We start from the raw sequence: 20,702 nt of genomic DNA on the forward strand, positions 1-20,702 counted from the left end.
GTTATTTAAACTTAATTAAATTATAAATCGTATTCCTCATTCTATAATTGCAATCTCTCTCTTGCCCTTACATCATTTATCTTTGTGATTGTTGCACATATTTTCAACCTTAATTTATTCTCTCGTTTTGTTAAGAGCATTTTGTAATTCTTTTCTCCTCTTCTTCTGATTCACCATTGTAAATACGTAATTTTAAATTAAGATACAAACATACAGTGTATTACAACTTTTTTTGAGATGTATATATCGCTTACAGCTTCGTGTTCTGAAACGAGATCATTTTATTTATAAAAATTATAATAAAGTCCATTAGACTGATTTTTTTTATAATTTTGATTCCGTAGTAACAACAACAAAAAAATTCGGTTCCTTGAAAAACTTTTTCAGCCTATTTAGAGAAATATACATCACTTGCTGCTACGCCATAGAAGATCCAATCTTTAGAGAGGAGAAGGGTGTTACGAGCTGGACCTAAGGCATTCGAGCTAAAACCTAACCTTGAATTAGTGACAAGCTAGCCCGAGCTAACTCGCGAGCTGACGAGTTGGCTCGCTGGGTCTGGCTAGATTTTGTTTTAAGAAGAAAATGAATTATACAAACTTTTTGGATCGAGCTGAACCAAGCTAGACCGAACTAGACAGTATAAAATGCATACAAATTTACAAATTGATGTCTAGCCGAGCTAGCGAGTAAGCTAAGTCCCAGCTTGAACTCGTTAATTTTGGACCGAGCTAGTGGCGAGCTGGCTCATTAACATCTTGGTCCAATGACGAGCGAGCTGTTAGTTAGCGAGTCAAGTGCGAGTCACGATCAAGCCACGAGCTACGAGCTTTTTTGCCACCCCTAGTTGGCTGTAGGAGTATCCATTGGGCCCGGTTTAGTCGGCTTTGAACCGAATTAGTTTGGACCAAATGGTTTGGTTTGTTCGGCTTAATGGTTCGATTCAGATTGCTTTTTAAAAACCGAATTATAATTTCGGTTCGGTTCGGTTTGAAAATTTTCAAAACTGAAATAACTGAACCGACCGAACTTTTATATATTATGAATTTGATCCAGACCGTGTCGGTTTATTTCATAATACCCCAATTTATTTCTTAATCAATTGATTTAAATACTTCGATTTATTTCTTAATATCATAATTTATTTCTTAATATCTCAATTTATTTCTTAATACCGCAGTTTATTTCTTAATATACTTCAGCTTATTATAAATTCATTGCTTTAAATAAAAAAGTAATATATTTTGGTTTAAACTAACAAATCGAAATAAAATTTTGGTTCGGTTCATTTCTATTTTTGAAACTGAATTATAACTTTGGTTTAGCTAGTTTGATTTGATTTCAACCGAAGCAAACCGATGAGCACCCCTAGTTGGCTGCATGCGGAAGAGTGAGAGGGGAGTTTGGGCTGTTTGAAACCGAACCGAACCGATGAGCACCCCTAGTTGGCTACATGCGGAAGAGTGAGAGGGGGGTTTGGGCTGTGGAGATTTAAATCTCTTCTAGGGCTGGATCTTCAGCAGCGTAGAGAGCGAGTGATCCATGATCCACATAGGGATCAAAATTTTGTTTGGTTCTTTCTACGGAATCAAAATTTGAAGGTAATGAAGCCTTTTTGTTTTTCTAGTATCTACATGGTTAAATTGTATTTGTCAAATTCAAAAAATAATGTCTCTTTCTTAAAGGTCATAATTAGTAGCTAGGCTTAGAAGACTAATTTCCAAAGCAATAGACAAACGTTGTACTTTTGAATTTGTCAAATTTCATAAACTTAACCTAATAAGATAAAGAGGCTAGAATGAAATGTATCTCAAATAAACAACGTACGCACTAATAATCATCTTTTTAATATTTTTTTTTTGCTCTTGTGTGGCACAACAATAATCACTTACGAACTGACATATATATATTTAGTCAACAATATTTGTTTACTTCGTTATTTAGATTTAGCAAGAAGAAGTAAATTTAATAAGTGGAAGACTTAAATAGTTATCTTATATTTAATTTATAAATTTTGTACTGTATAACTTTTGTTTGACGAATAAAATTTAATTTTTAGGGAGTAGAGCACATTGCAGTCTTTCATAGTTACACATGCATGCTTTATATTATATTATTATGTATTAAGAACTTGAGAGATTTGTTCTATTATTTATGATATAATTTGTGCATAGGTCAAATTAAATATTTATGATATAATGCTATATATTCCAGATGAAATTAACATTTGTCCAACTTGAACTTGAATTAGAGAATTTAGAATAGTTCTCGAATAAGCTAATCAGCTATTCCAGAATTTATACTCCGATGGGACCCCGCTTTCAATGTCTTCCCTTTGTAAATTGAAGAGGAGACAAAAACAGAGAAACAATCCCACCACTGTGCCACTGAATGAAACATATGACAAAAATAAAAAATAAAAAATAAAAAAGGGCGAAAACAAGAGAGAGATAAGAACGGTTAGAGGTGACATAAGATTTTGGCATTTCACAATAAATGGGAGATCCATGTATTCATGGGAAGGTGACACAAACACATTGTCTCTGTTGGTGAGAAAAATATTCATCATTGAACTTGGATATCAACGCATAGCACACAAATCAATGCTTTTTGTTTTTTTACGGTATGTCGACGACGAACAATGCCGAAATTTTTATCAATATAAAAAAATATTAAATTTTAAAATCTACTTGAGAAAATTTCGAAATATGTCTGAACTGAAGATTAAATTTCCGATTTTAAACTAAATTATCAAAAAAAAAATTTCCAGTTCTAGACAGTCTCAAGTCAGAGATTCAATTCTCAATTCTTACCGGAAATTTAATCTCCGGTTCTAAGCTTCTTTTTTTTTAATTAAATACGTGTCAGACTTGCAAAATTTTGAGAGTGTTCATTAATACTTGTCCCAGTATGCTTCTGTCCGCAATTTTTATTTATAGCATAAAAATAAAAAATAAACCAAAACACTTTAATTTGATCAGAATTTGAGATTTACCTAGGCCGTAGATTGGCTCCACAAACTCAAATACAAAGGTCTGCACAACCATTCCACTGCCCAAGACTCTGCAGAGTCAATTTGCGGCCCCATCTTTTTTCTCTGTTTTTTTTCTTTTTTTAAAAAAAATTTTATTAACTAAAAGTCAAAAATATTGATTTATGTGCAACTGAATTGACTGGATCCTTGATAGCAACAACTAATTGCTTACGGACTTTAAATCAAAAAAAAAAATATTAATTAATTACTGCCATAAACTCAAATGCCATCATTGCTTTTGGGATGATTTTTCAGTACCTTATGCGGACCCAGCCTTGATCCTTGACAGAAGCCAATATTTTTGTTTTTCTATTAATAAATCTTCTTAAAAAAAAAAAAGTCGGAGCATCATATTCAATCTATAGACCTCAGTCTAAAACTGTGCAAATTATTTGTGCAGATCTCAGTATTTTAATCCACAGAATCAATCTGCAACCTAAATAATTTTCGAATTCGAACCAAACAAATATATTTTGGTTTAATTTTTTTATGCTATAAATAAAAATTTCGGTGCTTCTGCTTCCAATGTTTGATGTTTGATGTTTCCAATGCTTTGAGAGTGTTCATACGTGTCCCAGCATGCAAAGCTTTGAGACTTAACTTTGTTTATAATTAAAAAAAAAATTAGAATTGGAGATTAATTCTTTAGCTCTTGAAATCGGAAATTTAATTTCTGGTTTCGGACTGTCTAGAATCAGAAAATAAATTTTCAATAATTTGACCTAAAATAAGAAATTTAATTTCAGTCAATAATTTGACCTAAAATCAGAAATTTAATTTCAGTTTGGATAGATTTCGAAATTATTTATTAATTTTAGATATTAATAAAAATTTCGGCGAATAATGCTGCTATGTTTTATATCAACGTCAAATCTTTAAAGCGGTGGAGCCAGCCTATTAGTCAAGAGTAGACAAAAACTTTGATTTAGAATTATCCGGATCTTTGTTTTGGGTGGTTTGTTTGCGACTTTTTTTTTTATAGTCATTTTTCCCTGCTAAATCTCAATTCGCAAGATTGAACGATGCATAGGGAACACTTTTTTAATTTTTGGGAATGAATTTTGGGTAGCAATTTTAACCGTTGGGCGTTGGATCTCAGTGACAAACCATCAATCATGCATGGATGGAGTGAATGATGGTCCGATCCCTACTAATTTTTTAAAATTTATGTATTTATACATGAATTGAATTTCTATGTAGTTCAAAATAAAATGTTATGGATATATATTGTAAAATTGATGCTCAATAGCTCAATATATATTTGTTTGACTCACATAGATTAAAGTCTGAATCCGTCTGGAGTAAAACCCCACACATTCATTGAGACAGTGCATGGCAAGGCATCTAGCAGTCCCTTAATTTGCACGGGGAGGTACACTCGGCGTACATCTAGCAGTCCCTTTACTTAAGTGTGAATTGTGTTTATAGGTGAAACGCTCGGCTACATTAATTGAGAGTGAGACAGTGCATGGCAAGGCATTGACAAAAGATATGGTGCCAGCCCAGCCATAACTGATACAGAATAGACACCCGGGCACACGCACAAGTACGTGTAACTGACACGCTGTTTTCTATTTATTTTCTAATTATCATTGGTCGTATCCGTCACAGAGGGCCGGGCACTATTCTGACGACACGTGGCCAAAAGCGACACGTGTATGTTCCTTTCCTGAGAGGGAAGGTGTCTAAATTAATCAAGAGCAATACCTTAACTATAAAAGATTTATTGCCTTTCTAATTTGGTTTCTCCATGTGTATCTTTAAATCTCCCCTTAATACTCTTTCGTATTTTAACTTTTATCCAGAATAGAATATATATAAGAAGATATTCTTTTGTGAAAAATGGAGGAGGGGGGAGATAAGTACCGAGTGTACCTGGTTGGAGAGGGAGAGAAGGATACACTGTGGAGGCATGGCGGTGCACCGGAATATGATCTCGTTAATCAACTCTTTGAGCAAGAAAGGACCAAGGTATATGATTTATGGAATGTATTTTGTTTAAATTTTTGGAAACTTTATACCTTCTCTGGCCAGAATTTCTTCTATGGCGTGAAATTTTGACTTGTTTATCGGATTTTTGTTGTCGCTTTTTTTGTTTTTATAACAAAATTCAATCCGTCTGGTAATTATCCAAATTTGCAACTGTTTTCTTGTGGCTTTTTAAGGTAAGCCCGTAGGCAAAAACTGTTTTCTTGTTTGATTAAATATATTTTTGCTTAATATATTGGACAGGTATCTTCCTAACTTCAAGTTTGATATATTTCAATGCTGAAATACTCGCTCTCCATTTATCTGATGATAAAGTTAATTTGTAGAGTGAATAAGTGATTCATAAGCTCACCAAAACATATTGGACTTAATCATTTACTTCAAACAATAAACTCAAACTGTTGAAACCGTCTATACTTTATGATTGATACTTCTATATGCAATATTTATATATATTCAAATTTATTTAGTATGAATTCAAGCGTTTAAAAAATAATGAATAATAAACACATTAAAATTAGCTTATACACATTTTTATTTCGACCAGTTGGCTTTATACTAAATTAATTCAAATTTTATAAAATTTACATGTAAACACATCAGTCGTAAGTCGTATGTGAAGTAAATTAGTTTGACCAATTTGAACTCGTCTTTTGAAGCGAATCCCATCGGTTTCAATGCATTACACATCTAACTCATTATCACTGATCTATCCTTTGAAATTTGTATTTTTATAGTTTGTTTCTTATGAGACTAAAAAATATAGATTATTGAATAATGAGCATATATCCCAAAATAATTTCTAAGCATTTTTTTTTCAACTCTTAATCATATACAAACTAAGTTTTACAATTTGTAAGTAATTACACGCATAATTCATGAAGTAACGACTCAAATTTTTGTAAGAAGCATCCTCATAAAAATTCAGAAAGAAGAACTTAATTAATCTGGTCTTACTACGTACCTTATCCTCCTTAAATGTGATCCTGGCAGATTCAACCTATAATAATTTCTAAATTTTAAGATACATGGGATCAAATTTGCTTTCCAAACTTCATAAGCTCTTTCCTATTTACAAATCATAAATGCCTTTTATTTCCATTTTTTTTGTTATGATAGGAATGGCCAAAGGGCTCTCTAGAAGAGACGATACAAAATGCGATAAAGACATGGGAGATGGAACTCTCACACAAGATGCGCCTCTCGGACTTCAAATCCATCAATCGTGAAAAATTCACGCTCGCAGTCAATGGCCGCCGGCCCCTCTCAGGTAGGGATGTTATGCTGGTATATTGATGCTGGCATGCTTCTATTTATATCAGAACTGAAATTATTTTGAGTTAAAATTAAAGAAACATCTCAATTTCTTTTACTTTTCACAAGTTAGAAGTCAGCACTAGGCCTAACTTTTTTTTTTTATAGAAGTATTTTCTTTTTTATCTATAATTATCAACATTTATGTGATTATCTCCATATATGTGGGCTAATAATGTACATCGCGAATTATAGCTCTTGTTTTAATTCACATCCATATTTTGCAATTTCAAGATCTAAACATCTAATCCAAACAGCTCAGCCTGATCTCCATATAAATTGCGCTTGGAGACCAAATGTTGCATTTTTCAAAAAATTTTACTATCATTTTAGATAGATACAAAAATGTTATTTCTTAGTGATCCAGAATATTCTGAAAACAACAATTTTGCACCTGATCTAAAAAATAATAATAAAAGTTTCTAAAAAAATATAAAAATTTGGTCTCCAACACATGTTAATATGGAGATCATGTTGAAACGGTTCGAATCGATTGCTTGAACTATGAAATCGGAAACATTAACACGAATCAAAACATGGATTTTAATTCGCGATGCACATTAGCCCATCTCCACATAATAATGCATATTAACTATGGTACTAATTTATTTTCAGGCGAGGAAACACTATCTCTGGGTAGTTATAACGCTCTGCTGGCAACATCCATGCCAGATGAGCTCTGTCCAAAAGGATACTATAACTCAAAGGATGAGACGTTTGAGTCGTCTCACGAGGGTTTTAGGTCGGCATTTCCTCGCGGGTTTGCATGGGAGGTGCTGGAGGTGTACTCGGGCCCACCAGTGGTGGCATTCAAGTTCCGGCACTGGGGCCACATGGAAGGTAACTTCAAAGACCACGCTCCAACTGGAGAGCTGGTTGAGTTTATCGGAATTGCTATTCTCAAGGTAAAAGAACCCATATCCCATTGTCATTTATATTAAAAGTATCAGATATGAAATATGAAATGAAAAGATACAAAAACATGAAGCGAAGTTCTATTTAGAAATGTGAGATAATGAAGTTCAATGTAATAATGTCTGAATACTTTTCTTCTTTTTTTCAGGTGGATGACCAATTGAGGGCTGAAACAGTAGAGGTTTACTATGATCAAGGAGAATTTATGGCTGGGCTTCTTAAAGGCCCAAAGCTTGCCTCAACTGAAGAAGAGCAAAATACATCTAGCGCTCAAAGGTGTCCCTTTATGTAATGGTGTCAGTGTAGCTTAATAAGAGTCTGTCACTTGTTAGACATAATTATCGAACTCTCAGCAGATTTACTATCCAAATAAAGTTTCGTTATAACAATCTTGCAATGTGATATCGTTGTTATTTTGTTCTAGCTGTACTCGATGATGATCTCGTATGATAATGGAAGAGAGCACACTAATTTCTCATGCATAATACAACCATTATGAGAAAGATAGGCAGTGCAACAACTCACAAATAATATATCAGAACATACTGGCAAATATATATGCTGCCCAAGGCATCTCTGTTATCTTGTCATGTACTATCAACCACAGCAATACCCACTAACCATAGCAACTAAAAATACAAAATTGCATTAAACATTCCAATTAATATAACTTGTCTAAGTTCAAGCACTTGCGACATATAAAGAGAAGACGAATAGAAAAACCAAGAAGTAAATAAGGCACATGTCTACATAAAGTGAGACATCTAAACCATCAGACTCAACCAATTTTGCGTTTTGTTTGACAATGATTCCACATTTCAGGTTCCAATGTTGTTTTCATAAAGATTTCACAACTATGATAGAGATATACATTCAATTTGTAAAAACCAATAGAAGGGTAACAAAGAAGGTAATCACCAAAGGCTAAAAAGCAAACAGAAAAAAAGAAAAAAAAATCATGCCCATGGACTACCTAAAATTTCATCCTAGGGTTGCACTTTTTTATGTTTTACACCTGAATTCATGCAGGTAATTGAAGCTTTGCATTGTTCTTCCAACTGCAACAAATAAAGAAAGAATTAACCAAGTACTTTATAATCAGCTGGTAAAAGCTATTAGTATTCTGGGTATTTTTATTCTCATGGAGTTTTCTTTGGTGAATATCCAATGCTAAAAGGCCTCTATAAACCTCAACTCAATTACAGACCCCATACAGATTTTCGTTAAAGATAAATTATCTAGTGTGGAAAATCTGTTCAAAATATTCACTAAAAGTATTGCATAGTAGTCCTTTTTTTTTTTCCTTACAAGAGTAGTCCTTCAATAGAAAAGAAACTTGTGTATTAGCTTTACCTCAAAAAGTAGTAATAGAAAAAGTCAGCATACAAAGCAGTTTGAACAAGCCCCGCAATCCAAGCTGTACAATTATCAAGAGTCAGCATCATTAGGTAAAACTTTCCCATATCATACCAGCAGAAATTAAGTACCAAAGATATCATGCAAAAAATCACAAGTGCAGCCATAAAGCATCTCATTTTGCTGCACTATGCATGATATTTGAGGTTTTATAGTGGTATTCAGTTGAACACTGAAACAAAAGTAACTATGTATTATCAGAAATGAATCCTGAACTTGCTCCTTCAAATCTTTTTCAAATATATGAAGGCTTAATTTAACTCAATTTTGATGAAATTGCGAATTAAATAATTTGTCTTACGAATCAAGCGAAAGTAGTGGCCCTCGGTAAAGTAGCGATAAATCCAATTTAGCACATAGAAGGCACGATAAGCACTGTCACAGAATTTAGTTATCAGCATCTCAAATCCAAAGGCAAAAAATTAATTACAGAGTTATAACAAATTCAAACTTTCTATCAATATGCTGTGGAGCTAATTTGGGCCTTTTTCGTGCTTTATTCACCATTTTTTCAATATAATAGATACATGAAAAAACAGAAAGAACAATATGAAATAGTATATATTAGTGAAATCTTACCCAAGGAAGAGACAATATTGGCCTGTCAAATTGTCAACATTTCCACTTCTTTGCAAAAGGACCAACTGGGGAAGAATAGCAACTGCTTCTAGATATATAGAAAATGCCCAGAACACCTATTGGTAATGCAAATTTCACCAAATTAGACAATGTACAGTAATTCATAATGAGGGCTTTTATTTGTTTAATGTAAGAAGCTGTCTATGCTAAATTCTTCATCCACTTTGAACAAGGGAAAGTATCCTCTGCGGAGTTTTTCCGTGCGGAGCTTTTAATCTGGTCCGTTCGTTTCGAATCGGACGGACCAGATCAGATCTTGCCCGAATTTTAAAAAAACTCAAAATTTGGTGAACCCTTAATCCAGCCCGTCCGATCCGAAACGAACGGACCAGATTAAAAGCGCCGCACAGCTCCGCACGGAAAAACTCCGCAGAGGATAGCGTTTCTTTGAACAAGGTACCAGAAAAACTATCCTTACAAGATTTTGAACTAAATTACAACTATTTGAATTTGTCAGAAGATTGAGACATGGTTCAAATGGAATTTGTAATAACCATGAAATTTTTTATGTTGGAATAGATATTGACAAATTAAACATTCAACAGATTTAATTAGTTAAGCGGCATTTACCCCGTATGAACTTTTCTCTTCCAATTTATAAGATCTGGTTCAAATGAAATTTGTAATAACCATAAAATATTTTTGTTGTCATAGATGACAATTTTAAAAATTCAGAAGATTTAATTAGTTAAACAGCATTTGCCCCATGTGAACTTTTCTCTTCCAATTTATACTAAGGAATTTTATAACAATTTTCAATGTACATGTATAAAATAGTACAATAATTTAAGGTGAACAATTAATACCAAGTCTAAGCCACCTACAATTAAAATTTTCTATTTCAAACTGAAAATTAAGTAATCAAGTTTACCTCTTTTGTTGTGAGCCGGTCGTGAAATAAAAGCGCTAACACAAAGCTAACTACCACCAAAATATAATGCCTAAACGTATCAAGCTCCTTGTCATAAGTGCGCCGCACCAACGTATGTTTTCTCATATACCATACAATAGCAAGTGAGCTCAAAATAAAAACTATTTTCATGAATGTATTATACACAGATATGAAATCTGTGAAGAGATCGAGATATCGCGTGACAAACACTAGCGCATACAGCTCTTGAGTTTTTAGTGAGACCCCTGGATTTAAAAATCAAACAAAAAAAGAGAGAGATTAGACTAACAATGTATTATTGCAAATTCTACAAACAATGAAAAGCTGGCACCGTTTGTAAATTTAATTTAGGACTTAAATTGGAAGGATGAAGAGAAATTTTCTTCATATGCTTCACATTTTTGAAGTTATTCACAAAAAAGGACAAGACTGATAAGTGTGTAACTGACATTTACTAAAACAATCAAACTGACGAAGCAGTAAGAGTTTCACCAGTACAACCAATTATCTGATTATTCAAAGTGAACTAGAATCCCTCACAGTGATATAGCGCTTAATTGAAGAAATACGAACCAGAGCACGATTTGGTGGCATAGATCTTGAGAAGAAGCACTATGACGCTAAAAAGATGCGTCATGTCTCCGGCGAATCTGAAGATATTCATCTTAAAACCCTAGATCTCCTCCTCCTACTCCTCCTACTACTAAATCGACTATCCTTTCTCTGAAGCAACAGGAAGACTACCAATGCCGGATCGAGATCGATCGATTCGGACTTGGGAGAGAGATGGAAATAAAAATGGAAAAACAATCGACTATTGCTTTGCACTTTTCGTAACGAAAATGGAAAGAAACGCAATGTGCTGAGACTTGAGAGCGATAGAGACTGATGAGGTGGCAGCTTATGAGAGAATCCACGAGGGATTTCCAGACGGTGCGAGATCAGTATTGTAAATGAGAAGGAAATAAATCTGCTGTTATTCAAATCTCAATCGTTCAAACTTTTCCATGCTCGAATCTCAATGAAGAAAGTCTTTACACGAATATCTGCGAAAACCAACGGTACAGATGGTAACAGCAGATTTATTTCCAAATGGGAAAGTAGGTCCGAAGTCTTCCGATCCGTTTCAGGTTATCGTTCGAGATTCACATCCTCTGAGATATCTCATATTTTGCGTGACTTGTTGGAAAATCTAAACCGTTGCAATACGTTATGCACGAATCTCAAAGCTCATATAATACGGGCCCCTTACGTGACCCCGAATAGGCACCGGACACGTCGGTCACACAAAATATGAGATATCTCAGAGGATACGCACTCCTCGTTCGAGGGGTAAAATATTTAACAGAGCAGTTTTGACTTCACACAGCTCATCAACTGTAGGTTCGTGCGCTGCATAAAGTTAAAATTGCCATGTTTAAATTTTTACTCTGTTTGAGTGTTTGACCACTGTATTTTATAGTTCGAGAAATGAGAATTTTTTTTATAAACCATAATTAGGAAATTGATTTTTACTAAACTAAAATTATTACTTTTTTTTAACAAAAACCACAAAGACTGAACAGCCAATTTGATATAGGTTATACCGTACGGCAGTTTGACTTAGCTGAATTTTCAGTATTGCATCATGTTGCATGTTGTGCACTTCGTGTAAGGTATTTACATACTCCATGTGATACCCTAATTTGACTCTACCTTCAGAATTGGTCTAAATATGACATTTTTGCTCTGTTTTCGGCCTAAATTTGCAACTTTCTCCAAAACCTGTCAAAATAGCCTAAAAACACGTTTGCGGTGAATAATTCGAAAAAAATAGATACTTTGCATACACTTTTCTACCATTTTTCATATTAAAAAGTAGTGATTTTCGCTATATAAATTGGTGTTATCAACAGGCTACCCAATAATAGTCATACCCTACTGACAATCGACGTCCTATAAGGTGACTGTCATCTTGACAGGGGGAAGATGAAAGGTGTGTCTCGAGACGCCATCTCTCGATCAGACTAAAACACAATCCCTCGTCAAATATCTCCTCGGTCATATGTGATAACTGGTACAGCCCCATCGCACGCAATGTCCCTCCGTACACAGTTTGATAGGGGAGCGACATGCGGTTGTGATGACTTGTACAAGCATCCAAACCCTACATTTAAGTATTCAACATATTCGGTCAATTTTCAAGGGAAAAAAATAACATTATTATTTTTTTAATAAATATTATCAATTTAAAATTTACCCCAGTAGCAGCCTCTAAAATCCTGTGCTCCGAGTTTGGATACCACATAAAGTCGCTGACCCTATCAGTGCAACTCCAGATCCCCGGAACACTAGCCATAGCATCATCGATGTACTAGGACATCTCGTACAGAGTGGCTATATGTTGTCTACATCTACTAGAAGATGGTACATCCATACTGAAAGACAGTATATTTCTACATGTTTGTTAATTTTTGTTATTGATATTGGGCAATTTTGGTCAAACAATTAGTTTTAGTCAAACAATTTTTGGTTAATCAATTTTGGTTAATCAATTTTGGTCAAACAATTTTTAGTAAAACGCCCTATGTTTAAAGAGGAGGGTTCCAATGCCTCATTTTTTTTCATACCTCATATTTTATATTTTCGTTTTCAAAGTTCAAATTGTCGATCCGAACCGTTCAACAAAATATTTATACTAAAATATGCATGGAGATGAAATTTTATATTTTTTTGGAATTTTTTTGCTATTTTTTAAGATCGGTACAAAATCACTGTTTTTGAACCGTTCAAAAAACATTGATTTTCTACCCATCTTAAAAAATAGTAAAAAAATTTAAAAAATTATAAAATTTCATCCCTAACCATATTTTAGTATGGATATCATGTTGAACGGTTCGGATCGACAATTTAGACTTTGAATATGAAGAAAATGAAGATATAAAATATGAGATATGATGAGGTATAAAAAAATGAGGCATTGGAACCCTCCTCGTGTTTAAATATTAATTTTGGTCGAATTAGAACATAAACAATTATTATGGTCATATTCCAGTTAATTTTGGTTCTAATCCTAAAATAAATTACTTAATACTAAATTAAATTTGGTAATCCTAAATAAAATTACCTAAATCCTAATCCTAATCCTAAACCCTAAATCTAAACCTAATTACTAAACTAAACTAAAATTTGAAAAAATAAGAGAAGAAGAAAACTTATCCGAGCTCGAAGGGATTGAAAAGTTTCAAATGAGACAAATGGGAAGAGCACCAACGGCCCCCTTTATATACCCTAGGGGATGCAGATTGGTTGTGCGGTCCCTTGGACCGCCGATTGGTTCTGCAATCTCATGGATAGGATCGCAGATTGGCTATGCATCCTTCAAAATTGGAGCCGCACAGCTAATTTGTAGCCTGGGTAATTATGAAATTATGGCCAAACAAGAATATTTTGGTTTTTTTTTTTAAATATGGTATAAATAAAAATTTCGAAAATCTTGGTCTATGTAAATGAAATTTTGAATAGAGCCATTTTTAGAGTGCTAGACAAAATCTTATTTAATAAAGAAAAAATAAGCAAAATTTAGTCTAGAAATAAACATTCTAGAACCAATTGTAGTCCACAGTTTTGTAACTTAAGTCAAAAATATATGCTACTAGCTAGTCGGATGCATTTACGTTATATATATAAAGAGGAGGGGTTCAAATGCCTCTATTTTTTTGTGTTTCTATCATACCTCCATTTTTAAAAGAAAAAAATTGGTTATTTGTTACTCTAAAATCTTAAAATTTGAAAAATACCACCCGGAAATTAGAAATCATTCTAATACCACTCTAACCTTAATTAATTTTTAATTTTGTCACTTCAAATAATTAACAACTAAAATATCTTCCCATAGACTTTTTCTCTCCATCCGACTCTCTTCATGGCCGAGCTGGGGCTTGTTGCAAAAGGGATGCATTTACATAGAAACAAACATCACCGAAGTATCTTATTTTGCAAGAGCAAATGAGATATTTTTAAGATTTTGCAGCGAAGAACAAAACAAATGCAGTCCACGATTTGATGCAGAACTTGAGAAAACAAGTGAAAAGGAAAATTAATCGTGCCATTGCTTATTGTTAGCCAAAGATAAAATTTACAGGCAACTCCAAAGCAGTTGAGAATGGAGCCGATTCATTCTAAACTAAATTCGAACTAAAAAAAAATGTATTTAAACTGCTTGAGCCTGTTCTGGCACAAGATCAAAATGAGATTCCAGAATGGTGAAAACCTCAACAAGAGATGAGACTTTAAAATCAGGTCGTAGATCATCCTTCAAGGATTTGTGTGGCCCGTACCTATCTATTTCATCCAGCAAGCATGTAAAAGCCCCAGCTCGTTTCCCACACACCACCTAATTCAAGTTCACAAAACCAAAATTTTACTATGGGCGGGTATGAAGAGAGTCGGATGGAAGAACATTTTAGTCATCAATTATTTGGAGTAGCAAAATTTAAAATTAATTAAGTTTAGAGTGATATTAGGATAATTTTCTAATTTCGGAGTAGCATTTTTCAAATTTAAGATTTTGGAGTGGTAAATAACCAATTTCCCCTTTTTAAAAACTTAAATGACTTAAAATTTAAGTTATAAATGTCAAAATAAAACCATTAGATGTGATCTATGTTATTTTCTCTATATACTCATAAAATATTATCACATTTCAATTTTGTTTTTATGTGAATTAATAAGTTGAAAAATCAACGTCTACAAATTATCCACATTAGTACATTTTTTTTACAATCTCTTGACGACAACCAAAACAAAGTCCAAATGTCGTAATATTTCACATGTGCATAGATAAAAATGATATAGATCATATCTAACAGTTTTATTTTGACTTTTAAGTTTTAAATTTTTAGTTGTTAAATTTTTTAAAAATGAAGGCACCAAAAATAAAGGCATTTGAACCCTCAGCACCCTAATTATTTCCTTCCCAGTGTTAAACACCCAGTCATCAAAGTTGAAGTTGGGTCAGTTAAAGATAGTTCAATAGTTAGTCCAATTGCCTCAAATAATTAGTTTTAGCAGTGTTGGAAAAAACGTTTGTTTAGGCCGATTAGTTGTTGGCAGTGACCAAACTATTATGAATTTTTCTGACTAATTGACCGATTATTTTCTATTATTCCCGATTATTCCCAATTAATCGCTTGACGGTACCCTATCCGTCCGACGACCGCATACCGTTATTTACAACACTGAATTTTAGTATATAATAATATGGAAGCTGATAATACTTATCCTAGGTAAATATCCAAACGTTGGAAGTCTAAATACGTGGAACCACACTAACTATTTTATTAGAATCATATTTTACAAGTGAATTTTTTTTTCCGTTTAATCTCACTCATATTTTTGACGATTTGTGAGGAATTTTGCGAATCTAAAATTATGAACGTCTTCTATGATACGATTATTTTTTTTCAAATAAAATATATATTTAAATGCTTTCGGATTCTTCATCGCACAAATATTTATATCTCGTCGTGCAAGTATCTAAACATCGTCGCACAAATATTTATTCCTCATCATGCAAATATAAATAATTTTTATGTGTCAAATATATGTACTTAGTAGATTCTATCAATTTTTTTTTTCAAATGGCATTGGATGACGTTTGAAAGTAATATAAAATATTGCAAATACATATGCATTGCCATACAAAAGTAAATAGTTCATGTTGTTAAAAATGTGCTAGAATATTTTGAGCCATATTAATAGTTAATTATAAAGTTATAATATGGATCAAGTCTTATTGGGCTGGGTCTGAATTTCGACTCTCATATGATCTGATATGTTTCATCAGGATCTTCTGAAAAAGCTCAAACGAATTGATGCCAATGAACATGCTCAAACGAACTGGTGCATACTATTATAAATATGTAATAACAGTTCAGTTTTTGGTCAGCCATTATGTTCACTTATTTTCAGAAAACGAGAGAGAAAAGGAGAAAAAAAGGAGCTGTCAGTTCAGTACTAGTATACTGAATTACAATAGTTTATCAACCTCTTCGTGTGGATACTAATAGAGATGCAACTGTTGTCACTGGTGCGTAAGAGGTGACAACAAATTGGCTCGGTCCGTGATGTGCTTTAAAATTTGTGTACAGAAATCTCAGAACAAGGTACATGAATCTCATAGCAAGACGAATACAAATCTTAAAGCCCATGGGAAACTACCAATAGTCATCGGACCTATACTTTTCTCTAAAAAAATAGATAAATTTGAGCTTTTAGACATATTAATATACTAGATGCTCAGCTTAGAAGCAATTGGATTTAGATATACATCAAATTAATAACACTAATTAAAAAAAATGCAGCTTTTGTTCAGAAAGCAATTGCAGTCCTAACCATAGTAAAAAGCGAACTACTTTTATTAGGAAATATAAATATATTATACAATGCTACACATATATTTAAATAACAACAAACAATATTTCTTAATAGAGGGTCCCAATAATCACTAGACTATTATTAGTATAGTGAATGTTTTTTTAATTTAGATAACGAGATAAACATCTTCAAAATAGAATTATATTTGATCTAAAAATTGATAGAAATAAAAAAAAATGCTAGAAAAATATGATAGAAATAAAAAAAAAAAATTAGAGACAATCCAAGTCCTCTAATTATAGGTGGAGTAAATGTGCAAACTTCACCATGTGGATGGTAGAAATTCATATGCCGATTTTTGTATGACATTTTCAATTTCAATAGAAAATTGTTGTTTTACCATTTGTCATTATATTTTAGTCGGTTGCATGAGCAATTGTATAATCTCTATTGTTTAATTATTCTCAGGTATAAATGAATGATAGTTCGATTGATATTATGTGCGGATACAACAGAAAATAATAATGGAAAATGAGAGTTGAAAATACTAATTCTCAATCACACTTTTATTAAGTATACAGGCTTAGAAATAATTCAACACCGTTTTGTGATTGACATTTGTGAAATAATTCCGACTCAATTAGCAATTTAAGCATTCTCACCTCACGAAATAATTTTTCTACATGGCGGTCGAGTCCACAAGAAATCTGGTTGCATTGGATCCTCTCCGCCCCGGTTTGGATTTATTTATTTACAGTAAAAGCGAGCTCAACTCATAATAGAAAAAATCTCTTATGGCACTTTTTTGTAACGTTTTGCGTAGAAGTCTACTGATGACAACTAAGGCCCCACTTTATAACTTGCTACACGAAAAAGTCAAGAGATATTGGCACAGGCGAACAGTAATTATTCCTAATCCCGTGTATTTATTATTAATTAACGAGCAAGCTCCATTCTATCACTAGAGACTTTAACATCCCCTTTTTCTCTGTACTATTGACCTTACAGGTACTGAGCGATCCGTTCTTCACACTCTCCCTCTATAGAGAGATTTACGACGTACAATTTATCCATTTCATTTGTCGCGCGAGAAACAGAGGCCGCGACGCCTTGATGGGGTGCGCTGGATCCACGCCTAGTGGCGCAGAAGGTGACTTTCTTCTTTATTTCAGAGTTTTAATCCGATTTGGGAAAATTTTGGATTTTTTGTTTTGTTTTTGAACCTACTATTGTTCAATTAAAGATCTTTCAGTTAATTTTGTTTTTTTTTTTGCTTTCAATTCGTTTTAAGTGATTTTACAATTTCGTCGGTTTAGATCTGGAATTGCGAAGACAGTAAGCAATTCGAAGATTTTGCTTTACGAGATTGATAATTATAACTGTAGAGATTATCTAACATAGTACAGTGTGGGACCGAATTCATCAGTGTCTGACTAATGATGCTAAATTACTTGTGCAATCTGATATGTGAATATTTTATGAGATATGCAGTAGAAGAAAGGTCATTATCATAAGCAATTTCAGTAGGATAAGATTGCTGTTTTAGCTTTGATGCAGAGGTGACGTTTCTATGAATAGTTGACATGTTGTGGTTAGCAGTTCCATATGAAATTTTTACAAGTGCTTATTATATTACAAGCAAGTGGTTATGCTTTTTTGATTTGATTTGGGGCAACTAGAGGTTATGTGTTGTTAATTTCTCTTGTATGAAAAATAAAGGAAAAAGAAGAAAGAAATAAATGTAATGAGAATAATAGAGTTTGTGGATGCTATTTAATTAGCTTTTTCGGTAAACTTGTGCTGGTTGCAGCTGCGGGCATTGTAGTATGGGCAAGTAATTTATGGTTCTTTTGACCGCTCTCCCTTTCAATATTTATGAAACCTCCAAAGTCTAAATTGTCACGCAAACCCAGCAAATGAAAATCTAATAAATGATTCAAACATGTTGCACTTGTCTACAAACATAGTAAATAAAACGTACATTATATTACTTTTTACCAGCATATTCTTTTCAAATAATACCTAAAGTAACCCCCTCCATCCACTCTTTTTCTCTCAACTAGTAAGGTGAAATCAGTTCTTTTTTGGGTTCTCTTTCTAGACAAGAGAAGGGGAGGGGTTGGAAGTGACATATATTAATAAGAGCTCATATGACCCTTTTCTTTTATTTGCCATTTGTTTGTTTATAACCCTGCAATTTGTATAATTCAAGAGACTGGAAAGAAATTGAGGAAGCCTAAGCCATGGAAGCACACAGAAGCAATAACGATAGAACAGCTGAGGCAAATGCGAGATGAATTCTGGGACACTTCTCCTCACTATGGTGGTCGCAAAGGTTTCTATTTATTATTCAAAAAGTTTTAAATTTAAATTGTCAAGACTGGTACCATCCTGTTCTTTATTGCTGTTTTGACTCAAATGTGCTGGAAAATTTCATGGTTTCATGCTTAACACAATTCAAACATAAATAATAGAATTTATATAAACTGCATAAATACCACCTCAAAATTGTAGATAAATTAAGTCTCATGGCCGATCAGTTTTATTGCTGTATTGACTCAAATGTGCTGGAACATGTCACGATCTCCTACTTAACACAATTAAAAACATAAATAATAATGTTTATATAAATTGCATAATTACCACCTCAAAATTGTAGATAAATTATGTCTCATAGCTAATCTGGTCTTAGGCTTTACTGTACAGTGCGAATATGCAGTATTTTGAGCCGTGATTGTTACTTAGATGTAACCAATTTGGATAACCTTGCATTGTATTAGTGGAAAAGAAAACATTCTAATTACCTTTTGTTGTCTGTTTTCTTTTTTTTTGGTTGTGTGTTGTTTAGAGATATGGGATGCACTTAAAGCTGCAACAGAGGCTGAGTTGAGCCTTGCGCAAACAATAATTGATAGTGCTGGAATCATTGTTTCCAATCCTGATTTGTCACTTTGTTACGATGCTTTAGGTATCCTAATTTACCAAAACCTCGTGATTCTGTTATTATTTCTTTTCATGGACAAACAATACAGAAATTATTTATATTATATGAACAATTACAATTTCGACCTGGCTGACGAGCATAGACTGGTACTTCTGTATGGGTAGCTTGGTCTTGGTACCTTTATATGTACCTCTACTGGTAGAGAGCTCTATTGGGTAGATCTTGATTTATAAGCCTTACTCTGACTTTGGTCCCTACATAGCATCTAAACCATAAAGCCAAAAGAGATTGAATCAAAGATTAACTGCTAAGAAACTATTGTTGCTCCACAACATCCAGTACATGGCTGATAGCAACTGATTTCTTTTTAGGTTACATGCTTATTATATTTTTTTGTTTTATTGAGGACTGGTTAGTTAATTAAACTTTTATTTAAAACTATTATGTAGGTAACAAATATGAGCTTCCGAAGTTTGTTTTGAGCGAGCCAACAAATTTGATTAGAGATTCATAAAAGGCTGGAACAATTGGGGCTGTAGTGTAAAAAGTATGTAAATTTGAATTGTGTTCTCTCTTATTCTGTGTTTTGTATTCTAGATATGACTTCAAGTGAATGTCTTCATATATAATTTTTTGTTTCTAGAGCATCATTTGATTCTAAAGTTCTCAGATTGGCTGTGTGCATGTGTGAGAGAGAGCATCATTTGATTCACAAATGTCTTCATTAATTTTGGGAAATTGACCGAGGCTGTCAAGGAAATACACAACTCTCTCTCTCTCTCTCTCTCTCTCTCTCAATGCAAAAGGCAGCTACTGCCTTCTTTTCAAGAGAGAGGGAGAGGGAGTTGTGTACTTGGCAACCTCGGCCACTTTCTCAAAAGAAAAAAATAAAGAAAATAGTATAATATGTGCTTCTCTCTCTCTCTCTTAACTTGAGCTGCATCTTCAAATTCTCTAATCTGGTGAATGTATATGCTGAAATTGTTCTCTCTCTTTCCTACCAAAATTAATTTTCTTAACGTTCTACAAATCATTGGAGATCCACAAATTTCTTGCCAGTATGTTAGGTATCTTTGGTTCTGGATTTGTAGTCTTCTGTGCATGCTTTGAATTTCTTCACTTTAATTTAAAAAAAAAAAATCCTCGGTTTTTTATTCCCTTGTGAAGCAGGCCATCTGACTAACACTGAGCTGCTGCTATCT

General features: G+C 33.3%; 3 protein-coding genes across 3 annotated transcripts; 2 read left to right on the forward strand and 1 right to left on the reverse strand.

Annotated features, from left to right (window-relative positions):
• The first annotated feature begins 4,791 nt into the window (after nt 1–4,791).
• LOC144546697 (pathogenesis-related family protein) lies at nt 4,792–7,684 on the forward strand. The gene is made up of 4 exons (XM_078295232.1): nt 4,792–5,005; nt 6,143–6,293; nt 6,953–7,242; nt 7,401–7,684. The coding sequence occupies exons 1-4, from the start codon at nt 4,877–4,879 to the stop codon at nt 7,542–7,544; spliced, it is 714 nt and encodes a 237-aa protein (XP_078151358.1). The 5' UTR covers nt 4,792–4,876; the 3' UTR covers nt 7,545–7,684.
• Nucleotides 7,685–8,030: 346 nt separating this feature from the next.
• On the reverse strand, nt 8,031–11,070 carry LOC144546698 (ER lumen protein-retaining receptor A-like). Its single transcript, XM_078295233.1, has 6 exons — nt 10,773–11,070; nt 10,179–10,444; nt 9,248–9,363; nt 8,970–9,043; nt 8,606–8,669; nt 8,031–8,310 (listed from the first exon to the last, which is right to left on the reverse strand). Exons 1-6 carry the CDS (start codon nt 10,861–10,863, stop codon nt 8,274–8,276), a joined length of 648 nt encoding a protein of 215 aa, XP_078151359.1. The 5' UTR covers nt 10,864–11,070; the 3' UTR covers nt 8,031–8,273.
• Nucleotides 11,071–17,513: 6,443 nt separating this feature from the next.
• Nucleotides 17,514–20,147, forward strand: LOC144546862 (uncharacterized). The gene is made up of 4 exons (XM_078295447.1): nt 17,514–17,706; nt 18,769–18,891; nt 19,405–19,524; nt 19,950–20,147. The coding sequence occupies exons 1-4, from the start codon at nt 17,670–17,672 to the stop codon at nt 20,012–20,014; spliced, it is 345 nt and encodes a 114-aa protein (XP_078151573.1). The 5' UTR covers nt 17,514–17,669; the 3' UTR covers nt 20,015–20,147.
• The last annotated feature ends 555 nt before the right edge of the window (nt 20,148–20,702 follow it).

The sequence above is a fragment of the Carex rostrata genome, chromosome 30 (genome assembly GCF_964058835.1).
Source record: "Carex rostrata chromosome 30, lpCarRost1.2, whole genome shotgun sequence".
Taxonomy (NCBI): domain Eukaryota; kingdom Viridiplantae; phylum Streptophyta; class Magnoliopsida; order Poales; family Cyperaceae; genus Carex; species Carex rostrata.